Source organism: Somniosus microcephalus, chromosome 10 (genome assembly GCF_052327205.1).
Source record: "Somniosus microcephalus isolate GS21.2 chromosome 10, FLI_Smic_1.0, whole genome shotgun sequence".
Lineage (NCBI taxonomy): Eukaryota > Metazoa > Chordata > Chondrichthyes > Squaliformes > Somniosidae > Somniosus > Somniosus microcephalus.
In genome coordinates, this window is record NC_140996.1 from 197667298 (window position 1) to 197694157 (window position 26860).

At 45.4% G+C, this 26860-nt stretch overlaps 1 protein-coding gene across 2 annotated transcripts in view; it reads left to right on the plus strand.

Moving 5' to 3' along the window:
* Positions 1–26860, plus strand: part of cog6 (component of oligomeric golgi complex 6) — a 149153-nt gene that overhangs the window by 101155 nt on the left and 21138 nt on the right. For both annotated transcript variants that reach the window (XM_085999410.1, XM_085999411.1), the window contains 4 exons: positions 9218–9329; positions 9422–9504; positions 10929–10999; positions 13051–13144. In XM_085999410.1, the coding sequence (XP_085855536.1) occupies positions 9218–9329; positions 9422–9504; positions 10929–10999; positions 13051–13144 (360 nt within the window). The remainder of the gene's footprint in view (positions 1–9217; positions 9330–9421; positions 9505–10928; positions 11000–13050; positions 13145–26860) is intronic.

Consider the following 26860-nt stretch of genomic DNA (forward strand, 5'->3'; position numbering starts at 1 on the left):
TTGTCTTTGGACCAGCAGTCCTTCTGGTCATGGTTAGTTCTGCTGCAGCGATAACATTTTGCAAATCCCCGTGTCATTTCGTGGGTGCCGTATTCCTGTGGTTTTTGTTGAATTTCTGCAGCTCCCCTGGCTGCTGCTTCATACGATACTGCCACGCTGAAAGCCTTATCTAACGTCAGCTCTTTTTCTGCGAGTAACTTCTTCTGTGTTCCTTCACTCAGGAGTCCACAGACAAATTTGTCCCGTAGGGTATCTGCCAGTCCTGCTCCGAACTGGCAGTGCTTTGATAGCTTGCGTAGTTCCGTAAGATACTCAGCATTGCTCTCATCTTTGTGCTGAGTTCTCCTGTGGAATTTAAATCTTTCTGCTATCAACAGCGGTGCAGGGTTTAAGTGCTCCTGTAGAACAGCAACAATTTCGTTAAAACTCTTCGCCTTCGGTTTGGCTGGAGTAATCAGATCCCGCAATAGGCCGTACGTTCTAGCGCCCATTACGTTTAGCAATATTGATGCCTTTTTCCCCTCCGCTATTTCATTTGCCTCGAAATATACCTTGACTCTTTCCACATACGTGGTCCAGTCCTCTAATGTATTATCAAAAGCAGTGATACAGCCAGTCTTCGGCATCTTGCAAATCTAAAATGGCGCCTCCCGCGCTTTGCCTTCTTCTCTGATTTAACAAAATGGCGCCTCCCGCGCTTTTCCTTCTTCCCCCGCTGTTGTTAGCGCTGCTTTCCACGGTTTCTTGCGCGTATTCTTTTTCTTTTATTATTTTCCCGTCGTGGAGCGGACCCTCTGGAACACTTCCCTCCCTCTTCTGAGGTCCGAACGCTGCCCAGCTTCGAAACACCGGCCGCGCCCTGTATGCTCCACCCTCTCTCTCTCTCCTTGCTTCCCGACTCGCTGCCCGGCCCCGTTGCAGCCCAGGAAGGATCAGAGCACTACCTGCCACCAGCCCGATTAGCTGGGAAACCACGGACCGAGGAACCCAGCCTGGCTCTGGAAAGTCGCTCCTGCAAAGCCTTGAACCCGATGATTGACGGTCGACGCCCGCTCCTCGAGTTTCAATGGACTCTTTTTTTTCTTTTTTTTTCTTCTTCCGACCTTCAACGTCGTCGGAGCTGCTGCTGAGTTGCAGGTAAGTTCTTTCTACCTCGTCGCCAGTGTTAAGTCCGTGAATGATTGAGACACGGACAAGCAGGAGAGAAAACAAAACGATCTTTACTGGTGGAAGGCATAAACGAATCTAACCAACAGAGGCTCTCTAGCGCCTTTTATACCAGTTATTCTCTTAAAGGTACATACACAACACTTTCATATTGCATTAACAGGATGGCAGAAGGTTCTATCATTAGCCCGGATTTTGCAGTCAGTGGCGAAGGAGCGGCATTCGCCATTCATTACGCTTACAACTGCTCACAGACTTTTCTTGGGCTTTTGCGTGGCAATTTATGGTAATTAGAGATCCATTTCAGCACGGTGCCCTCTCCAGGGGATCGGGGACCTGTGCAAACAGGGCAAGCAACAGCGTGTTTCTTCAACCAATCAGATTGAAGAATCCTCACAGAGAGGTGCAGTCTAAAGCAGGATGTATAAATCAGAATATTTAACTCAAGTAAAATCATGTACAGAAAGCAAAATAAAGAAAGGGAAAGAAAGATGGGATTAAGAGAGAGAGATAAAAGAGACATAGAGAAAGTTTAAAAAAAATTTTTTTTTTTTAAATCTCCAACAATACTTAAAATCTGAAGGAATGAGACTCTACACTTGTAAAAGTAAATTTTCAGTGCCAGAGAGGTTGTTTGGCAGTATTTAAGACTTATCACGACATTAAAAATTCACTTACAATTAACTGCGCATGTGCCCATGCCAGAAGTTGATGTCCGATTTACTCCATAATAACAGAGTGCTGATAGCCTCGCCGTTATTCCGACTGCAAAATCCGGGCCATTGTCTCTTCTAATTCAGAAATCTTGTATTTTAGAACAGTTTATTCTTAAAACTTTTGCATATTAATCAAATGTAAGATTTGCAGACTAATATGTCAAAGTCAGAGCATTCTATAGCGTTACATTCTTGCAGTGCGGTCTTAAAATACCAAGTTAAACTTCAGACAAAATCACAATGAACTAGGGTCAGTACTTTCTCTGGCATTGAAAATTTACTTTCTTGTTGAGGGCAGAGTCATTTTTATTTTGTTATACTTCGAGACACCTGGGTGATAATCCCAAAGAGCAGTGCACTTTGTATTGTGCTAAAGGAGAAAGAACGCCCAGTGTTAACAACAACTCCAGAATGAGTGCTCTCACTCCAGTTCTATTGCCTTGGAAACGATTATAATTGTGGCTCTCTGGCTCCACTGGGTTCCTCCCGGGAATATAAAGCAGGCTTGTGTTCCAGCTCCTTTCCTGTGCAGGGGCGGTATTTTTATCTCGAGTTCCCATGTTCTGCACGTTTTTGTTTATGTATGAAGAGCAGACTATGAATGGCGGGTTTGTCTTCATAGAAGGATGTCATTTTAATGTGACTGCAGTACCTTTGAAAACCTGCTGAACTGTTAAAATGTATTTTTGGCAAAAAGAACAGAGAATTGAGTATTTACTTTTGGTGTTAAAGCAGTTACAAGGCAGAGTCAAAGATCATTTTTTTTAATTTAAGAAGCTTTCCTTGGTTAATATGATACAAAAGGATATTTGTTATCAAGGTATCTGTTTCTCATTGATTTCCACATAGATTGTGTGAGAACAAATTCTAAATGCTGAAATGTTCTTTCGTGGGATCCACAAACAAAATGACTGAGGCGGTTGAGATGCCCGAATCGTATTTTTTTTTCATTTATGATTAGAGGAAAAGATGTTTTGTTAATCAGATTAGTTTTCAAAGCCAGTCTGGGCAAAATAAATCTTTGTAGCTCAGCTTATTTTTAGTATCTATATTGGCTCATGTTCAAGTTTTCTGATTGGTTCAGTTTAAGCTGAGCTTTGTGATTGGTTGCTTTTCATATTAGTAACAGTAAACTAATCAGATAGTAGGAGGGAAAATGGTCCCCCTTCGCTGCTATGGGAATACCCTGCTTCAATTTCTATAGCCAGTTCAGCAAACTTAAAGAAGGAAAGAGATAAATCACAACTAATCTCCATAGTACTTTCCAGCAGGTTCCTGATACCTTCATCACCAGCAAAGCCTTAGCCCTAACTTGTTCCTCATTCCCCTTGTATCCCACTTTCTAATGCCTCGACCCTTGGCTGTTGCTTGCTGTGGCCCTGGCTTAGGCCTCCCTTCCGGCCCTGCCTCAAGCCTACCCACCTCTAAGGTCTCCACTCTTGCATCCACCAGCAACATCATGGATGTGATGATGAACCTTCTGGAATTATGACATTCCAGAACGGTTGTTGTTTTTTGTATTTTTCTGACCATACTACACTGCATGCACACCATTTGTTCATTTGGAGGGTAAACACCAACATAGACCGACCGGTTGGGCCAAATAGCCTGTTTCCGTGTTGTAACTTATGTGTTGTAATATTCCATTCCCCAACTGAGAAGGCAGGAAGAAAGTTTGCACCTTGGCTTCTATGAATATCATACAATAATCAAACAATGGGCTGCCTTTAAAGAGGAGATGGTTCGGGTACAGTCGAGGTACATTCTCACGAGGGGGAAAGGTAGGGCAACCAAAGCCAGAGCTCCCTGGATGACGAAAGAGATAGAGAATAAGATGAAGCAGAAAAAGGGGGCATATGACAGATGTCAGGTTGAGAATACAAGTACGAACTGGCTGAATATACGAAGTTCAGAGGAGAAGTGAAAAAGGAAATAAGAGGGGCAAAGAGAGAGTATAAGAATAGACTGGCAGCAATCATAAAAGGGAATTCAAAAGTCTTCTTTAGGCATATAAATAATAAACGGGTAGTAAGAGGAGGGGTGGGGCCGACTAGGGACCAAAATGGAGACCTACGCAGGAAGGAAGAGGGCATGCCTGAGGTACTAAATGAGTTATTTGCATCTGTCTTTAACAAGGAAGAAGATGCTGCCAAAGTCATAGTGAAGGAGGAGGTAGTTGAGCACTGGATGGGATAAAAATTGATAGAGTACGTACTAGAAAGGCTGGCTGTACTTAAAGTAGATAAGTCACCAGGACTGGATGGGATGCATCCTCGGATGCTGAGGGAAGTAAAGGTGGAAATTGTGGAGGTACTGGCCATAATTGTCCAATTCTCCTTGGATACGGGGGTGGTGCCAGAGGACTGGAGAATTGCAAATATTACACCCTTGTTCAAAAAAGGGTGTAAGTTTAAACCCAGCAACTACAGGCCAGTCAGTTTAATCTCGGTAGTGGGGATGCTTTTAGAAATGATAATCTGGGACAAAATTAATAGTCACTTGGACAAGTGTGGATTAATTAAGGAAAGCCAGCACGGATTTGTTAAAGGCAAATCATGTTTAACTAACTTGATTGAGTTTTTTGATGAGGTAACAGAGTGGGTTGACGAGGGCAATGTAGTTGATGTGGTGTATATGGACTTCCAAAAGGCGTTTGATAAAGTGCCACATAATAGGCTTGCCAGCAAAGTTGAAGCCCATGGAATAAAAGGGACAGTGGCAGCATGGATACAAAATTGGCTAAATGACCGGAAACAGAGAGTAGTGGTGAACGGTTGTTTATCGGACTGGAAGAAGGTACACAGTGGGGTTCCCCAGGGGTCGGTACTAAGACCACTGCTTTTCTTGATATATATTAATGATTTAGACTTGGGTGTACAGGGCACAATTTAAAAATTTGCAGATGACACAAAACTTGGAAGTATAGTGAACAGTGAGGAGGATAGTGATAGACTTCAAGAGGACATAGATAGGCTAGGGGAATGGCGGACACGTGGCAGATGAAATTTAATGCAGAAAAGTGCGAAGTGATAGGATAGGATGAATGAGGAGAGGAAATATAAACTAAAGGGTACAATTCTGAAGGGGATGCACGAACAGAGAGACCTGGGGGTATGTGTGCACAAATTGTTGAAGGTGACAGGGCAGGTTGAGAAAGCGGTTAAAAAAGCATACGGGATCCTGGGCTTCATAAATAGAGGCATAGAGTACAAAAGCAAGGAAGTTATGATGACTCTTTTATTTAAAAAAAAAGATTTACAAGAATAGTTCTAGGGATGAGGGACTTCAGTTACGTGGATAGACTGGAGAAGCTGGAGTTGTTCTCCTTCGAGCAGAGACGGTGAGAGGAGATTTGATAGAGGTGTTCAAAATCATGACGGGTCTAGACAGAGCAGATAGAGAGAAACTGTTCCCATTGGCGGAAGGGTCGAGAACCAGAGGACACAGATTTAAGTTGATTGGCAGAAGAAACAAAAGGAGATATGAGGGAAAACTTTTTTATGCAGTGAGTGGTTATGATTTGGAATGCACTGCCTGAAAGGGTGATGGAGGCAGATTCAATCATGGCTTTCAAAAGGGAATTGGTTAAGTACCTGAAGGGAAAAAAAATTGCATGGCTATGGGGAAAGGGCGGGGGAGTGGGACTAGCTGAAGTGCTCTTGCAGCGAGCCAGCATCGGCTCGATGGAGCGAATGGCCTCCTTCTGTGCTGTAACCATTCTATGATTCTATAACCAGCTTAGGAGGTTAATGAGAGTGCCTCAAATAGCCCAACAAAAACCTGTGAGAAATTGTAGGTGTAAACCTGTTTTACCATTCAGTGTAGCAGTGCCTGGCATCCCGAATTAATCGAGTTCAGGAAAGGCCAACACTTATTTAGCATTCATCCTAAGTTTCCAGCCTATTGTCAGACTTGTCTTGTAGATTTGAGCAATGCTGTGTTCACTAATTGGACATCTCGTTATTGAATATTTTGAATCTATACAGCAGGGTTTCCACGTCATATAAGATTTTGCGAGATTCAGTATTCAAATCATAGTGTTCTACATTGACTAATAGCGGATTGTCTTAAAATATTTTTTTTATTGGATTTTCAGGAAAGTATATTCACGTTTTATGAAGCTATGATACATATACGTGTACATTCACACCTATATTTTATGAAGCTATGATACACAGGTGTGCATTCACATAAATGATGAAGTCATTGTATGTTTAGCTGTACAATCACAGATATTTTATGAAGTCATTGTGTGTTTAGCAGAACACATTTTACAAGAACATACACTCCCATTTTTGGTTTAGAAAGTCACTGTGCGTCCTGCGGAAGGAATGTATCACCATATCAGGCTGTCTGCACTGGTTTTGGGGGGGGGGGGGCGCGAAGAGGCTGGTTTAGCCCTCAGTTCTGGAATTAGTTGGGTTTGTGGATGGTGGAGAGGTACCTTGCATACTAGTGGTGTTGACTTAGGGTTGATGCTCCCTGTGACTAGTTGGTGGGTTGCTACACTGAGCGGGCAGCTGCCAACTTTTTTGTGTTTTCTGTCTGTGCATTTCTACCTTGTTCTTGTACCTTGAGAAAATGCTATGCAGGAGTTAAAAAAAAAAGGAAGCCGAAGATCCCCCGATGGCTCTATGGCTAAATGCACAATGTGGTGCGATACTGTGCAGGAAAACTGAAAGTTTAACCCTTGACCCGCCGGAGCAGTCTGCAATTGGCATTCATGTCCCACCTAATGGGGAAAAGGTTGGCAGGGTTCTCGCTCCTATTCGCTATTCAGTGTCCCCTGCTGCAAAATGTGCATGTGGATTTTGATTGAGGGCAAAATTGGCTTGGTTGTTAAGCTGCACAGTCTGATAACCTCACTGTTTAGACTCGCACATGAAAATTGGGTGAGCTACTTGGGGTGGGGATAGAGGGAAGAAGTTGAAGACACCTGTGTGAGTCAGTGTCTTCAGAAGAGAAGAAAAGAAAGAAAGACTTGCATTTCTATAGCGCCTTTCACGACCACCGGACGCCTCAAAGCGCTTTATAGCCGATAAAGTACTTTTGAAGTGGAGTCACTGTTGTAATGTGGGAAGGGGAGAAAATACGGTGCTAAACAAAGAAAAATGGGAACTGAGCATTTAAAGGCACCTCTTTAATTGAAACTCAAGTTTGCAGTTACTTTTTAACGTGTTTTTATTGGTCAAGAAGCTGCATTTTGTTTTGGGAAAACATTGGAGATGTGCTGATTGTTGCTGCCACCTATTGGATTCTTTGCAGTACTATCTTATTACAAAATTTACAATATAAAGCGATAGGGTATTTACTGCTACGTTCCTGATGTGTTCCTGCATACTGCCTTTTTAACTGCACACTTTTCAGAGGTGGCCCAGGTGCCCGCTACAGGTAGACGTGAATGTATTAAAATTAGGGTCATATGATGCAATTAGGACCCCAATACATTTTAACTCAAATTCGTGGAAGCCCTGCCTAGTGCCTGAGTAAAATCTGGTGGGATTGATGTCATATAGCCACTGAAGCAGTATTTAAAGGGACACTCACCTGCAGTTAAGTGGATCACAGGATCTTTGTGCTATTTGGATTCCCAGGAGAGTTTCCAGCTTCCAGGTCGATTCTTTCTCACTTTTTTGCCTGATCACCTTCAGTAAGCTTTATCTGTTTATAATGGGTGCTAGTATTATTAGTTTCATTTGGACGGAGGAACTCGGAGGAAGAGGAGCAGCAGCGTCCAGCAGAAGCTGGGCCCATCGGAAGACAGCAGGCAAGAGGGGCTGCTATTAGGAGGCCATACTCAGCACATGGGGTGTACAGGCCAACAGTCACTTTTCTTGGATCTCTCTGAAGAGCAGTGCATCAGGAGGCTGCGCTTCTCCAGGCAGGCTGTTGCATACCATTGCAGCCTCCTGCAACAGGACATGCTGCCTGCTGGACCAGGGGGGCCATTCTTTGCCAGTGGCTGTTAAAGTCACCACAGCCCTTAATTTCTTTGCCATTGGCTCCTTTCAGTCAGCTACAGGGGACATCACCCGCATCTCCCAGTTTGCAGTGCACAGCTGCAATAACTATTCAGGCAGGTTATATATCAATGGCATACTGACAATACAGACTCAGAAGCTGCTAATAAAGCACATTATAACAGTGATTACACTTCAAATGTACTTCATTGGCTATAAAGCGCTTCGGAACGTTATGAAAGGCGCTATAGAAATACAAGTCTTTTTTTCTTTCACACTGCAGACCAAAGTGATAAATTTAATGACAACATAATAATTGCCTGCCATTCATTTTTCACCCATGGTGCTTTTCTTAAAAGAAGGTTTATTAACTCTGCTGCTACCATGAGGTGCTTCCCTAGTGGCCTCAGCAAAGCTGGTGAAAGGCTACTGCTCCACATGTGGGGACCCTCGAGATGTCCGTGACTTCTGTGTAGTCGAGCCTGCGAGGACCCAGCTGCAGACTGCAGGGCAGTCTGACCCAGCTGACTTGCTGGCACCATGGTGGGTATTGGTTGAGGGGGTGGTGAAGGAGCAGAAGTACTGACATACTGAGAGAGAGGGCAACACGTAACGCTCCCATTGCACCACTGTCACTCCCGTGGGGCTGAGGCTCATCTCTTCCACTGACCTGCAGGAGAACAGACTTTAGAAGATGAGTATCTCCTTGAAAGCCCCTATCTATTCAGTCCACCAATCTGTCCAAGGTGGATACTTGTCTCTCCAAGGTGGAGCCCAGAGCCTGCATGGAAGGAACATAGGAACAGGAGTAGGCCATTCAGCCCCTTGAGCCTGTTCGGAAGCTGTTTGAGCTGCCACCAAACCTGCAAAAGCTGGTGAACCCAGCCCTTATCAGAGATGTATTAGTTAAAGTGTTCATGTTGTAATAGTGAAACTGATTCCTTTTCATTCATACAGCTACTGTTTAAAAAATCATGGGATGGATTTAACCAAACAAATAAAATGATTTCATAACTAGCAGAGCTTCTAAAACAATATAAAAGCAAACACTAGCTAATGTAATGCAATGAAGTTGTATGCAATTTGTATGGGAGATGCCCACTATTTATACAGCCGCTAGATAAGTGAATACCAGCCCCATCATTATCAATTCAGTTTGTCCAATAGCTCCTCTTCAACTATGGTGGGTATACTGTTAACCAAGTTTGCAGCAAATCATACCTCCATTTGGCAATGTCTGATGTGATCAAATTCTCTGCATTCATGTGGTGTTCCAAGTTTGCTCAATCAACTGAAGACTGGAAGCTATACTGCAAACCTAAGCAGTAGAAAGTCATAACCATCCCCTCTGATCTTACTGTTTTTTCATTACAGTCAACGATTAGAAATCCGAGCCGAGGTGGCAGATGCTTTTTTGTCCAAGTTTCAACTAAAGACAGAGGAACTGAATATCCTCCGCGGTCCGAGAGAGGGACCAATCACAGAGGTAATCCACACCTCATCAGCTTCCTATTATGTAGCAGAATCATTGCATATCACTTACAAAATTGTGCCATATAATCTTTGATATGCTTCTAGGACTTCTTCAAAGCACTTGGAAAAGTGAAGCTAATTCATAATGATGTCAAGATTCTGTTACGAACAAACCAGCAAACTGCAGGGTAAGGAGCATTTCTAACTGTCCCTCTACAGAAACCTTCTAATTTCCAACTGCAGTAACTTTTATGGTGAAGTATGGGTTGAGTTGAGGAAGCAAAGGAAACAATAATAGATTATTACATCTCTCGTGGCATTGGTTCAAATGTAATCTTGGGTATAAGCTATGGAGCAGAGTTTTTTGGGAGAGGAACAAAGCACCTGGGCGATGGGTGGAAGAGCCGAGTGGCAAATCGACCATGGGGCCAGGTAACAGAGCAGCCCGATGAGAGCTGAAATAAGACTCGAAGCCTGAGGTGAAACAGGAATGAAACACTATCAATTTCCTGTGAGGTGGCAATTAACAGCAGGAAATTCTAGGGCCCAGGATGGCCATGGAAAAGCACATTCAGAATATGAAGCTGACAGAGGGGTTAGTGGGGATGAGGCTGAGAGAGAAAGTGTTCCTAGAGCTTGAGATGGGGGTGGAATCTTGGGTTGAGGCCAGGGGAGCAGCACACTTGTTGATAAAGTTGTGGGTACCTGGGATATCATCACTGCTGTTTTTATAAAAAAAAAAAAAAAAAAAATAGAATCTGATGAGCCTCCTGCCCACGCCTGGCCTCACCGGTTAGTCTTGCGTCTCATTTCTCATTTCACTAGTTAACAATCAGCAACATAGGGCCATTGAGAGCAACTTCACAGCTTTGAATCTTGTCCTCGCTCAATGTGCAGGGGTTGCTGAATCGGGAGCAGAAATTTTGGCCAATTTTTAATTCCCTAACATGGGCTGTTAAGGCCATTTGGAGCATCTGTACTACTGCCATGGCTGAAATAAGCTTACTCATCACACACTGGAGATTGAACCAGGGGATCTCCTATTCCATATGGCCCAGCTACGCACTGGATAAATTCACTCCTTCATGTCACTGAAAATTTTAATAAAATTAACCCAATTTTTAACAAAATGATCATACAATTACTGTAGTTGAATTTTCAGTAATTTTGTTCAAAGTAAAGATCATTAAAGCCTTTCACTTTTGAGTAATGAATTGTGAAAGGCCATTGATCTCTTCAAAGATTTATTCTGGGATTTTCCCAAGATTTAAATTCCATCTGTATGGAGTCTGTCTGTCTGCTGAGAGATGGGGTCCATTACAAAATTGCTGATTTTTTTAGCTTTTTTCGTGATGGTTCCTGGAAGGTTGTTTTGAAAGGTTGTTTGTCGGGCACACTTGTAAACACAGCTTGCTGTTTAATCGGACAGAATATACCGTACTTATTGAAACTGATCATTTTACAAAGCTATGAATGTGTTGCATGTAGGTGTAGCACCTTGTCATGCAACACTGTGTCCGTATTGTAGTGGCTGGTCTGCAGTAATCGCAAAAATAAGTACACGGTAACAGTAAGTGCTGCAGAATAATAAATTACATTCTATGTTTTAAAGCTTGGAAATTATGGAACAGATGGCACTCCTCCAAGAGACATCATATGAAAAACTTTACAGATGGGCACAAGGTATGTTACCAGTCCAACGAGTTTCTGAGGTAAGGAACTGCAGATGTTCTGTATGAAGTAAGCAGAATGCATCAAGTGTACAGAAGTCAGATATTAAGGATTGTCAGTAATGTTTTGGTAAAATAAATGAATTGAAAACTGACACACACAAGTGATTCATGATACCAAATATTTTTGACTTATTTCTGGAGTGAGAGGCAGTTTGTTGTGCTTATCTTATTGTTATAATACTGTAGCTGCAACTTTACCATTGTCACGTTATTTCAGCTGCTTATACTTTGCATTGAGTTCTTGTGAAATCTGGGCTCAGTGGTCAAATTCCCTTGAGTGGAGCTACGTCATTTATCTTGGCGACGCTCAATGGCTGTAACTTGTGGACACTGTGACGTGAGTTTGCCTGAGTCAGAGGCTAGATCTCCACATTTACATTTTTAGCAAAGAGAACTTTATCGAGCCCCCACAGTGGTTCCAGCATAAAACATGACTCCTGCTTGGAGTATGGTTTCATGGGTGACAACAGCACTCCAAATGCACCACTGAAGTAGCCATTCTTCTTGAAATAGCCAAACCAGTGAATGTTGGCATGTTACAAGCCCGCCTGATTCCATCCTCCTCAATTATGTACAAAGGCAGGGTCTCTGGGTAGTGATCAGGAGCAAGAACCCTGCTGACTTTATCCCTTTCACTCGCCCAAGTGAAGTCAATCGTAGACCCCTACGGCCACCCCAGCTGAGACTAGCTAATTCAGTAAAAACTCAAGATCAAAGCTGGGTCTCTTCTGATGTGCATGGCTTAGTAGCACAAGAGATACTATTGAGCTCCAAGTAGAGCTACTGACCTCTGAATTTAATTCGAATCAGGTTCTTGGTTCCCCTTGAAATGAGAATTATTCTTGTACTGCTGCATGCAAGGATTGCAATGGGTAACATAATGTTGTTGGCAATAACATTTGTGAGCTTCTGAAAAGTGTCTCTATGTAAATCAATCTCTTTGACATCACCAATTGGTTAGTGGATGCACAATTGATGCATCCATTGCTGAGAAAATTAAGGCAATAAAACTGTTGAAGGTAGACTATTATCCACCCGCCTCTACTCCTAAAGATGCATGCATTCTCCATTTAGACATTCAAGTTTTGGCTTAGTAATTACATGCAATCAGTGTTGAAGAAAGGAAGTGGCAAAGATGGCTGGAAATGTTGCTAGAAGAGCAGGAATTCTCAAGAACGCTTAGTCCCACTCATTAGTAATTTCAGTGTTCTACAAAACCTCTGCCTTCCTATAATACGTTAGTTTGCTGAGAATACAACCTATTTTTCCTGGAATCAGTACAGTACAAAGAAAGGCAGATCAGTGAAAATCATACTGCATCCCAAATTCTACTTGCGCCAGAGAGATGTGGCCTGCCTTTCTGCTCTGCAGTATTGTGATCAGATACCATGAGAAGGGATTAAGCCAGAGTTTCAGGTTAATGCTGAGAAAAAATTAGCTGGAGAAGCTGTATCATTACATTCTGTATTTTTTTTCCAACAATGTTGTATAGAACTCCCCAATGGCTTAGTTGGTAAATGTTCTGGCCAGTATGAAATAGAGCAATATAAACCAGGATGATCCTAGGTTTGATCGCTGGTCTGTGCTAAGTTAGCTGATCTCAGCTGGGGCAGCTCTAACTTGCGGGGGAGACCAGAACTAGGGGCCATAAATATAAGATAGTCACTAATAAATCCAATGGGGCATTCAGGAGAAACTTCTTTACCCAGAGAGTGGTTAGAACGTGGAACTCGCTACCTCAAGGAGTAGTTGAGGCGAATAGCATAGATGCATTTAAGGAGAAGCTAGATAAACATAAGAGGGAGAAAGGAATAGAGGGATATGTTGATGGGGTTAGATGAAGAAGGAGGGAGCAGGCTTGTGCGGAGCTTAAACATCGGCGTGGACCTGTTGGGCCGAATGGCCTGTTTCTGTGCTGTAAATACTATGTAAACATTGAAAATTAAAACGCGAGCAATAAAACTATGAAAAGATCTTTATTTTTTTCTTTATTCTTTGCAGCTGAATGCAGAAGCCTGACTCAAGAATCTTGTGATATTTCTCCAGCACAAACCCAAGCTATGGAGGCTCTGCAAGACAGGCTTGTGCTCTACAAGTTAGTACTGCTTTATATAATTAGCCCTGGTCTGAAGTCACTATATTACTCTTAACTAAGGCTTTTGAATGTAGAACAAAAATACTATGTCATGAATCTTATCATTCATGAAGAAATGACTCATGAAGTAACACTGGGCGGCCAGCTGGTGGCGCCGTCCAAGGAGTATAAATACTCGGGCGTGGGCCCAGCTTGCTCAGGACATTTTTGTAACCAGAATCTCATGGTTGTGAAACAGTTGATTAAAGCCTTGTTTTACACTCAAACCAAGTGCTCAGTAGTCTTTTTACATCACTATCATTGCCTGAATTCCTTTCTTTAAACCCAACTTCTTTTTTTGGCTCCTTCAATGGTAAATGCACTGTCAGACTCGCACCTTGTACTGAGCCATACAGTTTAATAATGTCCCAGATTTTGATCTATTGTCTAAGCATGAGCCTTGACGGTGTATCTGTTTCTCCTTCCCCCTCTATCCTTCTCTTCTGCCCCCCCCACCCCCCCCCTCTTTTTCTCTCTGAAATTCACTGGTTTCTTGGGCATATACAAAATTTCAGTGTGAACTGTTGTGGAGGACTCCTTGAGCATTTTCATCAAAATGTGGAATTGCAAATCAAGAATTATGTACTGGAGAGATTCAGGTTAATTCTCTAGCCTTGAGCCTTCACGTATAAAGATGGTTTTATATTCAAAGGAAAGGTTATGTTTAAGGAAGATGAAAGTGCCTTTTAGAGTTTGAAGCCAGAGCATGTGTGTCTGTCTAGTGTCGTTTGCAGAGAAATCGCTGACCTTTGCAATGATGAAAGTGTCGATTTGTGCGAAATACATTTCACAGTCTTTGAAGGTTCATGTTGGTCTGGCTAGTACCTCTCTTTTGGGAGAGGTAGAGGAGAGAGAAATTACATTTTGAAGCAAACAAGCAGAACAGTCCAATCCTAAGAAAAATACAAATTATGAATGTTAATTCCTTGCACGCATGTGTAAGATGTAGCTGGAAATGTATACTTGCCTTCGTTAAAAAAGTGATAATCCATAAATTGTAGCTCATCTTTCAAAAAGGAAATTAAAATTGTTTTTCATCTTTGCTGAGGGCATTTAGTTGGGATTACTTCATCCCTGTAGCCCCACCTTCATCCATGTCACCTAAAGGTCAAGTGTAATGATGAACATGATTTTGAATTTATTCTATCTGACCGTGCACTATGTACTGATTGTGAATTGGGATCAGACTTCAGGTGACCAACATACAACCACACTTATCCCAATTAGCCTTCATAGAAAATTGCAATCCTTGTGGAGTACGAACATATGATCACTGACCAACAGGAAAAGACTCTCTGGTCCATCCAGCCTGCCCTGCAAATTGGAGTATTGGAGTGTCATCTGTTTTTAAGATATTTTCACAAATATCTTTATTTGTTCAACCTGCATGTATAATTAGCTTTTGTAGTCATTTGGCAGGGGGACGGAATTAATTACTGAAGGACACACTCTTTATTTAAGAGATTCACACCCCTTGTACTGAGTTAACTTGACCTCAGTAGGAACATGAAAATATGCTACAATTGGCCTCAGTTCCTCTTATCTGGGGAATGATAGAACTAGAATCTGGTTCCAGCTATGGAGGACCTGTTGGAGATTGTACATATGGACAAGGTTGGTCTCGGCTGTGATGCCTTCCATGGTGGAATAAGCTGGCAACACTCACAAGGGTCACACACTGTGCACTGGTAAGGTGGTGTAGTGGTTATGACACTGGACTAGCAACCCAAAAGTTGTGAGTTGAAATCCCGCCATAGCAAGTTGTGAAATTTAATTCAATAAATATGATAATATATGGGCTGGCATCAGGAAGAAACAATCATGAAAGCTGCCAGATTGTTGTAGAGACTCAACTAGTTCACTAATGACCTTCAGGGAAAGGACCTTGCCACTTCTACCCAGTCTGACCTACATGTGACTCCAGTCCCACACTACATGATTGACTTTTTAATTTAAAGTAAAGGCGCTTGGAACCATTTATAAATGGACTTGTGCAAAAAAAAAAAGTATGGAGACTTATGATTTGAAATACAACTGATTTCCCATTCTGTCAAGGCTTATCTAGAATAGAGTGGGGGAAGAGCATCTGAACCTCAACATCTGGTTGAAGTTCGGGCCCATATCACTTTATTTTGAAAGCTTTGTCCAGCCTTTAGATTATTGTATCCCAGTTTAAGCTTTAAAGCAGATGAAGAGTGTATTTTGGGCAGCCAACTGCAACTCTTCTTCCTGGATATTGGTTCTGCAGTCCACATGGAATGAGCATGTGTAGACTTCATGGTACAGGGCCTTGGTGAGACCACAGCTTGAGTATTGTGTGCAGTTTTGGTCGCCTTATCTGAGGAAGGATGTTCTTGCCATGGAAGGAGTTCAGCGAAGACTCACCAGGCTGATACCTGGGATGGCAGGAATGACGTATGAGGAGAGATTGGATCGATTGGGCTTGTACTCGCTGGAGTTTAGAAGAATGAGAGGGGATCTCATTGAAACTTATAAAATTCTGACAGGACTGGACAGACTAGATGCAGGAAGGATGTTCCCGATGGTCGGGGAGTCCAGAATCAGGGGTCACAGTCTAAGGATAAGGGGTAGGCCATTTAGGACAGAAATGAGGAGGAATTTCTTCACCCAGAGAGTGATGAACCCGTGGAATTCTCTACCACAGAAGGCAGTAGAGGCCAATACATTAAATATATTCAAGAAGGAGTTGGATATATTTCTTAAGGCTAAAGGGATCAAGGGGTATGGGGAGAAAGCAGGGACCAGGTACTGAATTTGGATGATCAGCCATGATCGCATTGAATGGCGGAACAGGCTCGAGGGGCCAAATGGCCTACTCCTGCTCCTATCTTCTATGTTTCTATGGTGGATGGAAGAAACCACACGTGTAAATTATGTGTTATGGAATTTGGTCCAGATTTAGCATTATCAATAGAATTCATGAATTGTTACATCTTTTATTACTTTTGTACCCAAGGGGGTGTAGTTAAATGTTCTGTAGTCATGGGTATGTTGGAATGTTGGCTTCCATTGCTAGGGGGATAGAATATAAAAATAGGGAGGTATTGCTTCAGTTGTACAAGGTATTGGTGAGACCGCACCTGGAATACTGCATACAGTTTTGGTGTCCATACTTAAGAAAAGACATACTTGCTCTCGAGTCAGCACAAAGAAGGTTCACTCGGTTAATCCCGGGGATGAGGGGATGGACATATGAGGAGAGGTTGAGTAGATTGGGACTCTACTCATTGGAGTTCAGAAGAATGAGAGGCGATCTTATTGAAACATACAAGATTGTGAAGGGGTTGGATCGGGTGGATGCGGGGAGGATGTTCCCGATGATGGGTGAAACTAGAACTAGGGGGCATAGTCTTAGAATAAGGGGCTGCTCTTTCAAAACTGAGATGAGGAGGAACTACTTCACTCAGAGGGTGGTAGGTCCATGGAATATGCTGCCCCAAAAAGCTGTAGAAGCTACATCATTACATAAATTTAAAACAGAAATAGACAGTTTCCTAGAAGTAAAGGGAATTAAGGGTTACGGGGAGCGGGCAGGAATTTGGACATGAGTCTAGGTTCGGATCGGTCATGGCCCTGTGGGTAGCGGAGCAGGCCCAGGGGCCGTGTAGCCTGATCCTGCTCCTATTTCGTGTGTCTAATTCTGTTAGATTCAGGAGATGGTTCTGTGATAGTAGATTGGCGGTTAGGATCAGATCAGCCATGATCTTATTGAATGGCAGAGCAGGCTCGAGGGGCCGATTGGCCTACTCCTGCTCCTATTTCTTATGTTCTTATAGTGGTTATGTTACTGGACTAGTAATCTAGAGGCCTGGACTAATGATCCGGAGACATGGGGCTGAATTTTGCTGGTGGCGCTCAGAGGGCGGGCTCGGAGGCAGGTCAGCTGTCAAAATAGCAAAGATTGACAGCGGGTAGGGAACCCGCTATCAACCCGCCTCCACACGAGTCTCCCAGGTGTCGGGTCTGTCGCCGCTGATCAGACCTGACACCAAGCGGCGGGGGAGGCAATTCACATCATTAAATGGGTTGTTGACATCCAATTAACTTATTTTAAGCCTACATTTCAATTTTACGTGCTCGGGGAACACGTCCGCTCAGCATGTCGTGAATGGATTCAGCATTGAATTATCTCATGACCTGACAGCTGCCAAAGTTGTATAAAAGATCCCATGTTACAGCTGTTCACTTTCAACGCTCAGAAACTGTTGGTTACTGCATTTGGAAGACATATTGAGCTTTCTGCAGCTTGCACGTGTTTGGAGCCAGCTTTCTATCCAGTGCCATCTCATTGGAATAACCTCTCTCACCATTGACTGATCGCTTCTGTCATTTCAACCTCACCTGCCATCTGTTCCATCAGCATTGTTGCCCTTGAAAATATTTCACCTTGGTCCTCAGAATCCCACCATGATCAGCCCCAACACTAACAGCACCAGGCGTACCAACAACAACACCAACCTTCTCTGCAATCACCTGATGCTGCACAGGACACGGCATCAGCACCCGAGCACATAGCTGCCCGGGACGCCAGGGATGGCCTCACCATGGCCAGATTTACTTCACTTGATGCTGTACACACTGGCTGCCAAATGATGCGCCAGGTTGGCACCACCCCACACCAACACCATAAAGCATCCATACAATGTCCAAGCTATTCCTTTCACACTCATGACCTTTGTGGGGGTACCGTTGTCTCACCATTCACTACAACTCACTAAGCCACTTCCAAAGGTGCACACAAATCTGTCCAAGAATGCAAAGTGCTGAAAATAAAGATTTCAATGTTTGACGGCACATTACTAGCAACTTCACATGAACATTGGCTAAACCACCCAAGTGCCTACCCTTGTTTTATTCATTTTTATGGGATCAGGGCGTCGCTGGCAATGCCAGCATTTATTGCCCATCCCTAGTTGCCCTTGAGAAGGTGGTGGTGAGCCACCTTCTTGAACCGCTGCAGTCCGTGTGGTGATGGTACTCCCACAGTGCTGTTAGGTAGGGAGTTCCAGGATTTTGACCCAGTGACGATAAAGGATCGACGATATACTTCTAAGTCAGGATGGTGTGTGACTTGGAGGGGAACTTGGAGGTGGTGGTGTTCCCATGCGCCTGCTGCCCTTGTCCTTCTAGGTGGAAGAGGTCGCGGGTTTGGGAGGTGCTGCCGAAGACGCCTTGGCGAGTTGCTGCAGTGCATCTTGTAGATGGTACACTCTGCAGCCACGGCACGCCGGTGGTGGAGGGAGTGAATGTTTAAGGTGGTGGATGGGGTGCCAAGTGGGCTGCTTTGTCCTGGATTGTGTCGAGCTTCTTGAGTGTTGTTGGAGCTGCACTCATCCAAGCAAGTGGAGAGTATTCCATCACACTCCTTACTCGTGCCTTGTAGATGGTGGAAAGGCTTTGGGGAGTCAGGAGGTGAGACACTTGCTGCAGAATACCTAGCCTCTGACCTGCTCTTGTTGCCACAGTATTTATGTGGCTGGTCCAGTTAAGTTTCTGGTTAATGGTGACCCCTAGGATGTTGATAGTGGGGGATTTGGTGATGGTAATGTTGTTGAATGTCAAGGGGAGGTGGTTAGACACTCGCTTGTTGGAGATAGTCATTGCCTGGCACTTCCGTGGCGCGAATGTTGCCTGCCACTTATCAGCCCAAGCCTGAACGTCGTCCAGGTCTTGTTGCAAGTGGGCATGGACTGCTTCATTATCTGTAGAGTTGCGAATGGCGCTGAACACTGTGCAGTCATCAGCGAACATCCCCATTTCTGACCTTATGTTGGAGGGAAGGTCATTGATGTAGCAGCTGAAGATGGTTGGGCCTAGGACACTGCCCTGAGGAACTCCTGCAGCGATATCCTGGGGCTGTGATGATTGACCTTCAACCACCACAACCATCTTCCTTTGTGCTAGGTATGACTCTGGCCAGTGGAACGTTTTCCCCCTGATTCCCATTGACTTCAGTTTTACTAGGGCTCCTTGATGCCAGACTCGGTCAAATGCTGCCTTGATGTCAAGGGCAGTCACTCTCGCCTCACCCCTGGAATTCAGCTCCTTTGTCCATGTTTGGACTAAGGCTGTAATGAGGTCGGGAGCCGAGTGGTCTTGGTGGAACCCAAACTGGGCATCAGTGAGCAGGTTATTGGTGAGTAAGTGCCACTTGATAGCACTGTCGATGACACCTTCCATCACTTTGCTGATGATTGAGAGTAGACTGATGGGGCGGTAATTGGCCGGGTTGGATTTGTCCTGCTTTTTGTGGACAGGACATACCTGGGCAGTTTTCCACATTGTTGGATAGATGCCAGTGTTGTAGCTGTACTGCAACAGCTTGGCTAGAGGTGCGGCTAGTTCTGGAGCACAAGTCTTCAGCACGATAGCTGGGATGTTGTCGGGGCCCATGGCCTTTGCTGTATCCAGTGTGCTCAGCCGTTTCTTGATATCACGTGGAGTGAATCGAATTGACTGAAGACTGGCTTCTGTGATGGTGGGGACCTCGGGAGTAGGCCGATATGGATCATCCACTCAGCACTTCTGGCTGAAGTTGTCTTTTGCACTGACGTGCTAGGCTCCACCATCATTGAGGATGGGGATATTTTTGGAGCCTCCTCCTCCCGTTAGTTGTTTAATGGTCCACCACCATTCACGACTGGATGTGGCAGGACCGCAGAGCTTTGATCTGATCCATTGATTGTGGGATCGCTTAGCCCTGTCTATAGCATGCTGCTTCCGCTTTTTAGCATGCATGTAGTCCTGTGTTGCTGCTTCCCCAGGTTGGCACCTCATTTTTTTTTTTAGGTACGCCTGGTGCTGCTTCTGGCTTGCTCTTCTACACTCGTCGTTGAACCAGGGTTGGTCCCCTGGCTTGGTGGTAATGGTAGAGTGAGGGATATGCCGGGCCATGAGGTTACAGATTGTGGTGGAATACAATTCTGCTGCTGCTGATGGCCCACAGCGCCACATGGATGCCCAGTTTTGAGCTGCTAGATCTGTTCTGAATATATCCCATTTAACAGGATGGAGGGTGTTCTTAGTGTGAAGACGGGACTTCGCCTCCACAATGACTGTGCGGTGGTCACTGCTGCCAGTGCTGTCATGGACAGATGCATCTGTGACAGGTAGATTGGTGAGGACAAGGTCAAGTAGGTTTTTCCCTCGTGTTGGTTCATTCACCACCTGTCGCAGGCCCAGACTGGCAGTTATGTCCTCCAGGACTCGGCCAGCTCGGTCAGTAGTGGTGCTATTGTGTGGTACATTGAAGTCCCCCACCCAGAGTACATTCTGTGCCCTTGCTACTCTCAGTGCTTCTTCCAAGTGGTGTTCAACATGGAGGAGTACTGATTCATCAGCTGAGGGAGGGTGGTAGGTGATTACCTTGCCCATGCTTGGCCTGAAGCCATGAGACTTCATGGGGTTCAGAGTCAATGTTGAGGACTCCCAGGGCCACTCCTTCATGACTCTATACCACTGTGCCACCACCCCTGGTGGGTCTGTCTTGCCGGTTGGACAGGACATACCCAGGGATGGTGATGGAGGAGTTCGGGACGTTGGCTGAAAGGTATGATTCTGTGAGTATGACTATGTTGCTTGACTAGTCTGTGGGACAGCGCTCCCAATTTTGGCCCAAGTCCCCAGATGTTGGTGAGGAGGACTTTGCAGGGTTAACTGGGCTGGGTGTGCTGTTGCTGTTGTAGTGTATGTACCTTTAAGAGCCCCTGTGTACTGTAATACCGGTAGTGACCACTCGGGTATATAAGCCTGTATAGCGTCTTGTATCTTTTAGTTCACCTCCAGACTTTGTTCAGTAAACACCTGTTAAACCAACTCCTGCATTCCGTGTCTCCATTAACACACGGATACAACAGCTGTGTCTGTAGCCGGTGCCGAGTGGTCCGTCCAGTTTCATTGTTATTATTTTGTTTCATAGTGGTTAATTACAACTGAGTGACTTGCTAGGCCTTTTCAGAATCAACCACATTGCTGTGGGTCTGGAGTCACATATAGGCCAGACCAGTTAAGGACAGCAGATTTCCTTCCCTAAAGGACATCAGTGAACCAGATTGGTTTTTACAACAATTCAATAGTTTCATGGTCACCATTACTGATACTAACTTTTTATTCCAGATTTATTTAATTAACTGATTTTAAATTCCCCAGCTGCCGTGGTGGGATTTGAACTCACATCTCTGGATCATTAGTCCAGGCCTCTGGATTACTAGCCCAGTGACATTACCACTTTGCTACCGTTCCCATTGTTAGTTGCTATGACTTGCAGTAGGATGAGGGTGAGTGTGAGAGGTGGCTAGTGAAATGGCGAAGTGATAATGTAGATAGAGAGGGGATGGGTGAAGGTGCAAGGTAAGTTGGTGTGAGTAAAGATGTGCAGGAGTAAGGTAGGGAAGGCAGAGTGATGGGGATGTGATGAATGGCACAGCAGGATGATGTTGAGTGTAGCTTGGCAGTAACGTTTCATGATCTGCTCAGATCATTGAAAGGCTTGCGCCACTGCAGCCTGGTCCTCCTGACAACATCCCTGCTTGTGCCCTCTTGTGCAATGTGCAACCAGGCTGCGTTGATCTCCTGGGGAGGTCTCTTCTGCGTGCTGTGACTCCCTGCATAAGCATATGGATGGAGTTATGGGAGAGCCTGGGTGCAGCGCTCGTCAGTGTTTGCAGCACTTCAATGCTGTAGAACACTGACAACAGAACTGTCAAAATCAATTTGGACATGGCCCCTTTAAAGAAACCGGCTGATGACGAGTTTGCAGCAAGACCTGGATTAATATGCATTGACAGAAATCATGCGCATTATGCAGAATAGAGAAGCACTTAGTTGAAACTTTATTCCTGACAGCATTCACTAAAAGTGCACTTCTCGGCAGGGCTGTAAGTACACAAGTCTGCTGCAGCCTAAACTAACAGAATATAGATGTCCTTTGTCTAAATGTGGTGATCATCATCATCAAGCATAACTGCTTTTGTACTCCATACCCATCTTAATAAAGCCAAGGATCCCGTATTTTTTTAACAGCCTTATCAACCTGTCCTGCCACCATCAAAGATTTGTGTATGTAAACCCCCAGGTCTCTCTGTTCTTGCACCCGCTTTAAAATTGTACTGTTTAGTTTATATTGCTGCATCTCATTCTTTCCTAAATGCATCACTTCACACTGTTCTGCATCAATTTTCATCTGCCATGTGTCTACCCATTTCACCAGTCTATGTACTCCTGAAGTCTGCTACTATCCTCCTCATTGTTTACTATGGCCCCGATTTTCCTGGAGCCGTCGGGCGGGGTTTCAGGCGGGCAGGGGCTGAAAATCGCAGAAATAGGGGGTCGCGACACCCCCCCCGCCCAACTTTCGCCCCGGTGTTTCAGCGCGACCCGAATCAGTCCCGCCCGCAGCCAGCGGGACTGGTCGTCGGGAGCCTAATGAGCAATAATTGGCAGCTGTAATCCAATTTTAAGGGGCCCTTGCAATTTTCAGCCTTTCCCCACGTAAACCACGCCTGGTGGGAACACCGCTGATGAAACCTGGCGTGAACAATGTTGGCTTGCTTACTTTCAGCTGCAGGTCAATCAGGAATGAAGAGATTTAATCAGACAGCATTGGTAGGCTGCAGGACCTTGTTGCTCCAGGCTTGGGGCAACTTGTTGAAGGCTTAGGCACAGCTGTGGAAGGTTGGAGCCTCACACACTTCTCCAGTGTGAGCTCCTAGGAAGCCCCTCTCACCACCCTCACTCAGCGCTTCCTCAACGGCGGCATCTGCCAGAAGCATGGGAGGCCTTTTGTTCCTTGCCTTCTTGGCATTAGAGGATCTCCAACAGCAGAGGAGGCTGGAGCAGATCCAGCAACAACAGCAGCACCAGCAACAGCAGCACCAGCAGGAGCGACAGGCTGTGGCTCAGCCACCTGAGGCAGCACAGGCCAGAAGGGGCCAGCGCATGGAAGGCCGTCGGCGCAGGAGATACCCCCCAAACAGGGTCTACAGACACAGGGTGAGCTACCTCAACATGACTGAGCAGCAGTGACAAAGGCGGCTCTGAATTTTGCGAGATGTAGTGACTGACATCTGCGCAATGCTGCAGCAAGACCTGGAGCCCAGAGCACCAGGTCGACACTCCTTACCAGTGGCCATCAAAGTCACCACCGCACTCAACTTTTATGCCTCAGGCTCCTTCCAGGGATCATCAGCGGCATCTCCCAGGCGGCCGCACACACTTGCATCACGCAGGTAACCGATGCCCTCTTTGCCCTCGCGCACAATCACATCCATTTCACCCGGGATCGCGCAAGTGTGAGGGTGCGAGCGCTTGGATTAGCTCAGCTGGCAGACTTTCCAAGGGTGCAGGGCGTCATTGACTGCACACATGTGGCCCTTAGGGCACCCCACCGCAATCCAGGAGCTTTTGCCAACTGCAAGGGCTTCTACTCCCTTAACGTTCAGCTGGTGTGTGATCACAAGAAGGTGATTTTGCATGTTTATGCCAAGTACCCTGGCAGCTGCCATGACTCCTTCATACTGCACCAGTCCACTGTGCCTCCGCTATTCAGTCCGGCAAACGAACTTCAGGGATGGCTATTTGGAGACAAGGGATATCCCCTGCGGTCTTGGCTAATGACGCCGCTGAGGAGACCAGCCAACGAAGCTGAGGAGCACTACAACTCCAGCCACATTTCCACCAGATGCATTATCGAGCAAGCCATCGGATTGCTAAAGTTGCGCTTCAGGTGGAGCCCTACAGTACTCATCAGCCAGGGGCTCCAAAATCGTCGTGGTATGCTGTGCGCTTCACAACATGGCACAACACTGTGGCTTGCCAATTCCGCAGGACCAAGGCTCCTCACGGGGGGGGGGGGGGGGTGGGGGGAGAGGAGGAGGAGGAGGAGGATATTGAGGAGGATATTGATAGTGCTTTGAGCGCGAACCCGTCTCTGCACTGGAAGTCCTGCTCATACCCTGGCGACTACGCTCCTCCATGGCCGCAGCCCTCTTCTTCTCGGCGGTAGCCATCCTTTCCGTGGTGATGTTTTCATGCGCCAATGACTCCAATAAGGCTGTGCTCATGCTCGCCATGGACTCCTCCATTCGCTCCATACTCGCAGCGACCCTGGAGACAAAACCTGCCAGAGACTCCTGCATCTGTGCATGGAGATCCATCACCTCCTCTTGCGGATGGACCCAGAGGCATGGGGTCGACATGCAGCTGAGCTGGCAGAGGCCTGCGCCCTCCGACAAGGACTCTCCACTGCTGTCCCTGTCTCCACAATCTGCTGATGCTCACTTGTGAGCTGTGAAACACCAGGTGACAACACTACTCTATGTTCCGAAGGCCCCCCCGAGGTGTGAGTGTCTGCGCTGGTGCTGTGTGCGCTTACTTCTGCTGACGCTGCGCCATCAGAGGCTGGAGCTTCCTCTGAGGAGTCTGGCTGCAAAGCCTCTTCCTCCGCGGCAGTGGCGACGGGGGCTCCAGATGGTCCTGTGGGGGAGTAAAGGAAAGAGTTAGAGATGTGATGCCAAGGCTACTTGCACATTGGATTTGGCAGATGCTCATAAGTCCAAATGATGTAGCTTCAGAATCATATCAGCGACTCATGCTATGTCAATGAGAGAAATGGGAAACTATTCTGTCACCAGCTTGCGGGCTTGCTCCTGTCTCTCCTGCCCCAGCTTCCGCAGCTGCGTCAGCCCCAGCAATCTCCATCACGGCTTCCTCCCAGGGGCTCAGGTGGGCAACTGAGGGTGGTCCTCCTACAGTCCTCGCTCGCTCTCTCCTATTGTGAGCTCTCTTTTCCTGCAATGAGGGAGACAAGTGGAGTTTGAGTGAGAGTCAGGAGTGAGTGTAGAGATTGCATAGCATAGATACTTAGAAGGAGACAAAGATGTTGTGAGGCTGCAAGACCAAGGGCCCTCCCTGTGTGTGTCAGTTGTGTTCCAAGCATCAGAGTGAGAGGCAGTGTGAGGGCTGCATGGTGGAATAGTTATGTGAATGTGAGCATAGAGAGAGCGGGAATGGGTAAGGGTACATGGATGTGACTGTGAAGTGGGATGTGGAGGAAGTGATTGCTGAAGCTGAGTGCTGTTGGGGAAAGGCAATGGGGATCAGGTTGAGGGTGATGGAAACTTCATACTTACTTTTCCTGTACGGTGAAGGTCATGGAAGCGCTTCCTGCACTGCATCCAGGTCCGGCGGGTGACACCCTGAGAGTTCACCTTTGCAGCCACCTCCATCCATGCAGCCCTGGTCTCTTTGGGAGGCCTCTTCTTCCCTGAGCTAGGGAAGAGGACCTCCCTGTGGGCCCTAACCCCATCCACCAATGTCTGCAGTGACGTCTCATCAAATTTGGTGGCAGCTCGGCCTTTGCCGCTGGCAGCAGCTGGTGCAGGCTCCTCTGCCATTCTGTACGACTGGTTGGGAAGCCTGCAGAGGTTGAGAAGCTGGCTGGAGACTTTAAAAGCACCACGAATGATGACATCATACTGTGGGGCTTTCTGACTGGAAATGGACACTTAGCAGGGGTGCCCACACGCTGGAAATAAATTGGCCAATTGAGGGAAAATTGCGTGCAGCTGGCTGACCCATTTAGATTCGGGTCGGAAGCCGACATTCGGGGAACCCGACAATTCCCCGCACCTTCGGGAAAATCGGGGCCTATATTTCTGAGTTTCCTGTCATCTGTAAACTTTGAAATTATCCCCTGGATACCCAAGTCTGGGTCATGAATATATATCAAAAAGAGCAGTGGTCCTAATACCGACTCCTGGGGGACACCACTGTATACTTCCCTCCAGTCTGAAATACAATTGTTCACTATTACTCTCTGCTTTCTGTCCCTTCGCCAGTATCGTATCCACACTGCCACTGCCCATTTAATCCCATGGGCTTCAATTTTGCTAACAAACTTTGCAACATTTTTAATTTTAACTTCTTGTGCAGTAATCTAGGGCTATTAGAAGAAAAACTGTTTTAGTTGATGTGACTAAAAGCCTCTGTAATTAATGTAAATCATGAAATTTTCTCTATCAAATAAATGTCACTGTTGGTGAATTTAAATTTACAGCAGTAACTGTAAAGGTCTGTTGGAAAAAATAATTTTGTGCAAAAGAACTGGCAGCACTGGGTTGCATGCAATTTACAATAATTTTCTCGCCATATTTGTGACCATTTTGGTGGTTTGCTGATACTAGATTTTGCTAGTGCACCATATAACAATAATGCACTTCACTTGTAGCAGAAAACTTGCACTATAGGTCCACCACAGTCTTTAGGCCTTGTTTTTATTTTGGTGCTGGTGGAGCCATAGCATGCATGTAAAAAAATAACAGCTTATTATTGACTTAAACTGCCAGTATTTAACATGAATGTCGAGCCAAACTGTTACCTATTTAGACTCAACAAAAATATTTGTGCAGATTTTGTCTGACTTTGTTTTTTGAGTTAAAGAGCAAATCGTTCTCAAACTTCTTTCCTGCTGTCTCAAGTTGCTCAACTGAAATATTTACTCACTTTAAAAAAAAAAATAAAAAAAAAAAATTCCTATCTTTATCTTTTCTGTACAACTCACCAAACAAGAGGATGTGTAGATATCCTTACCCTACGAGTCAGCCACTAGGTGGTAGATGAGAGTGGAGGATCTTGCCAGAGTTCGGCATCTCCCTCTGA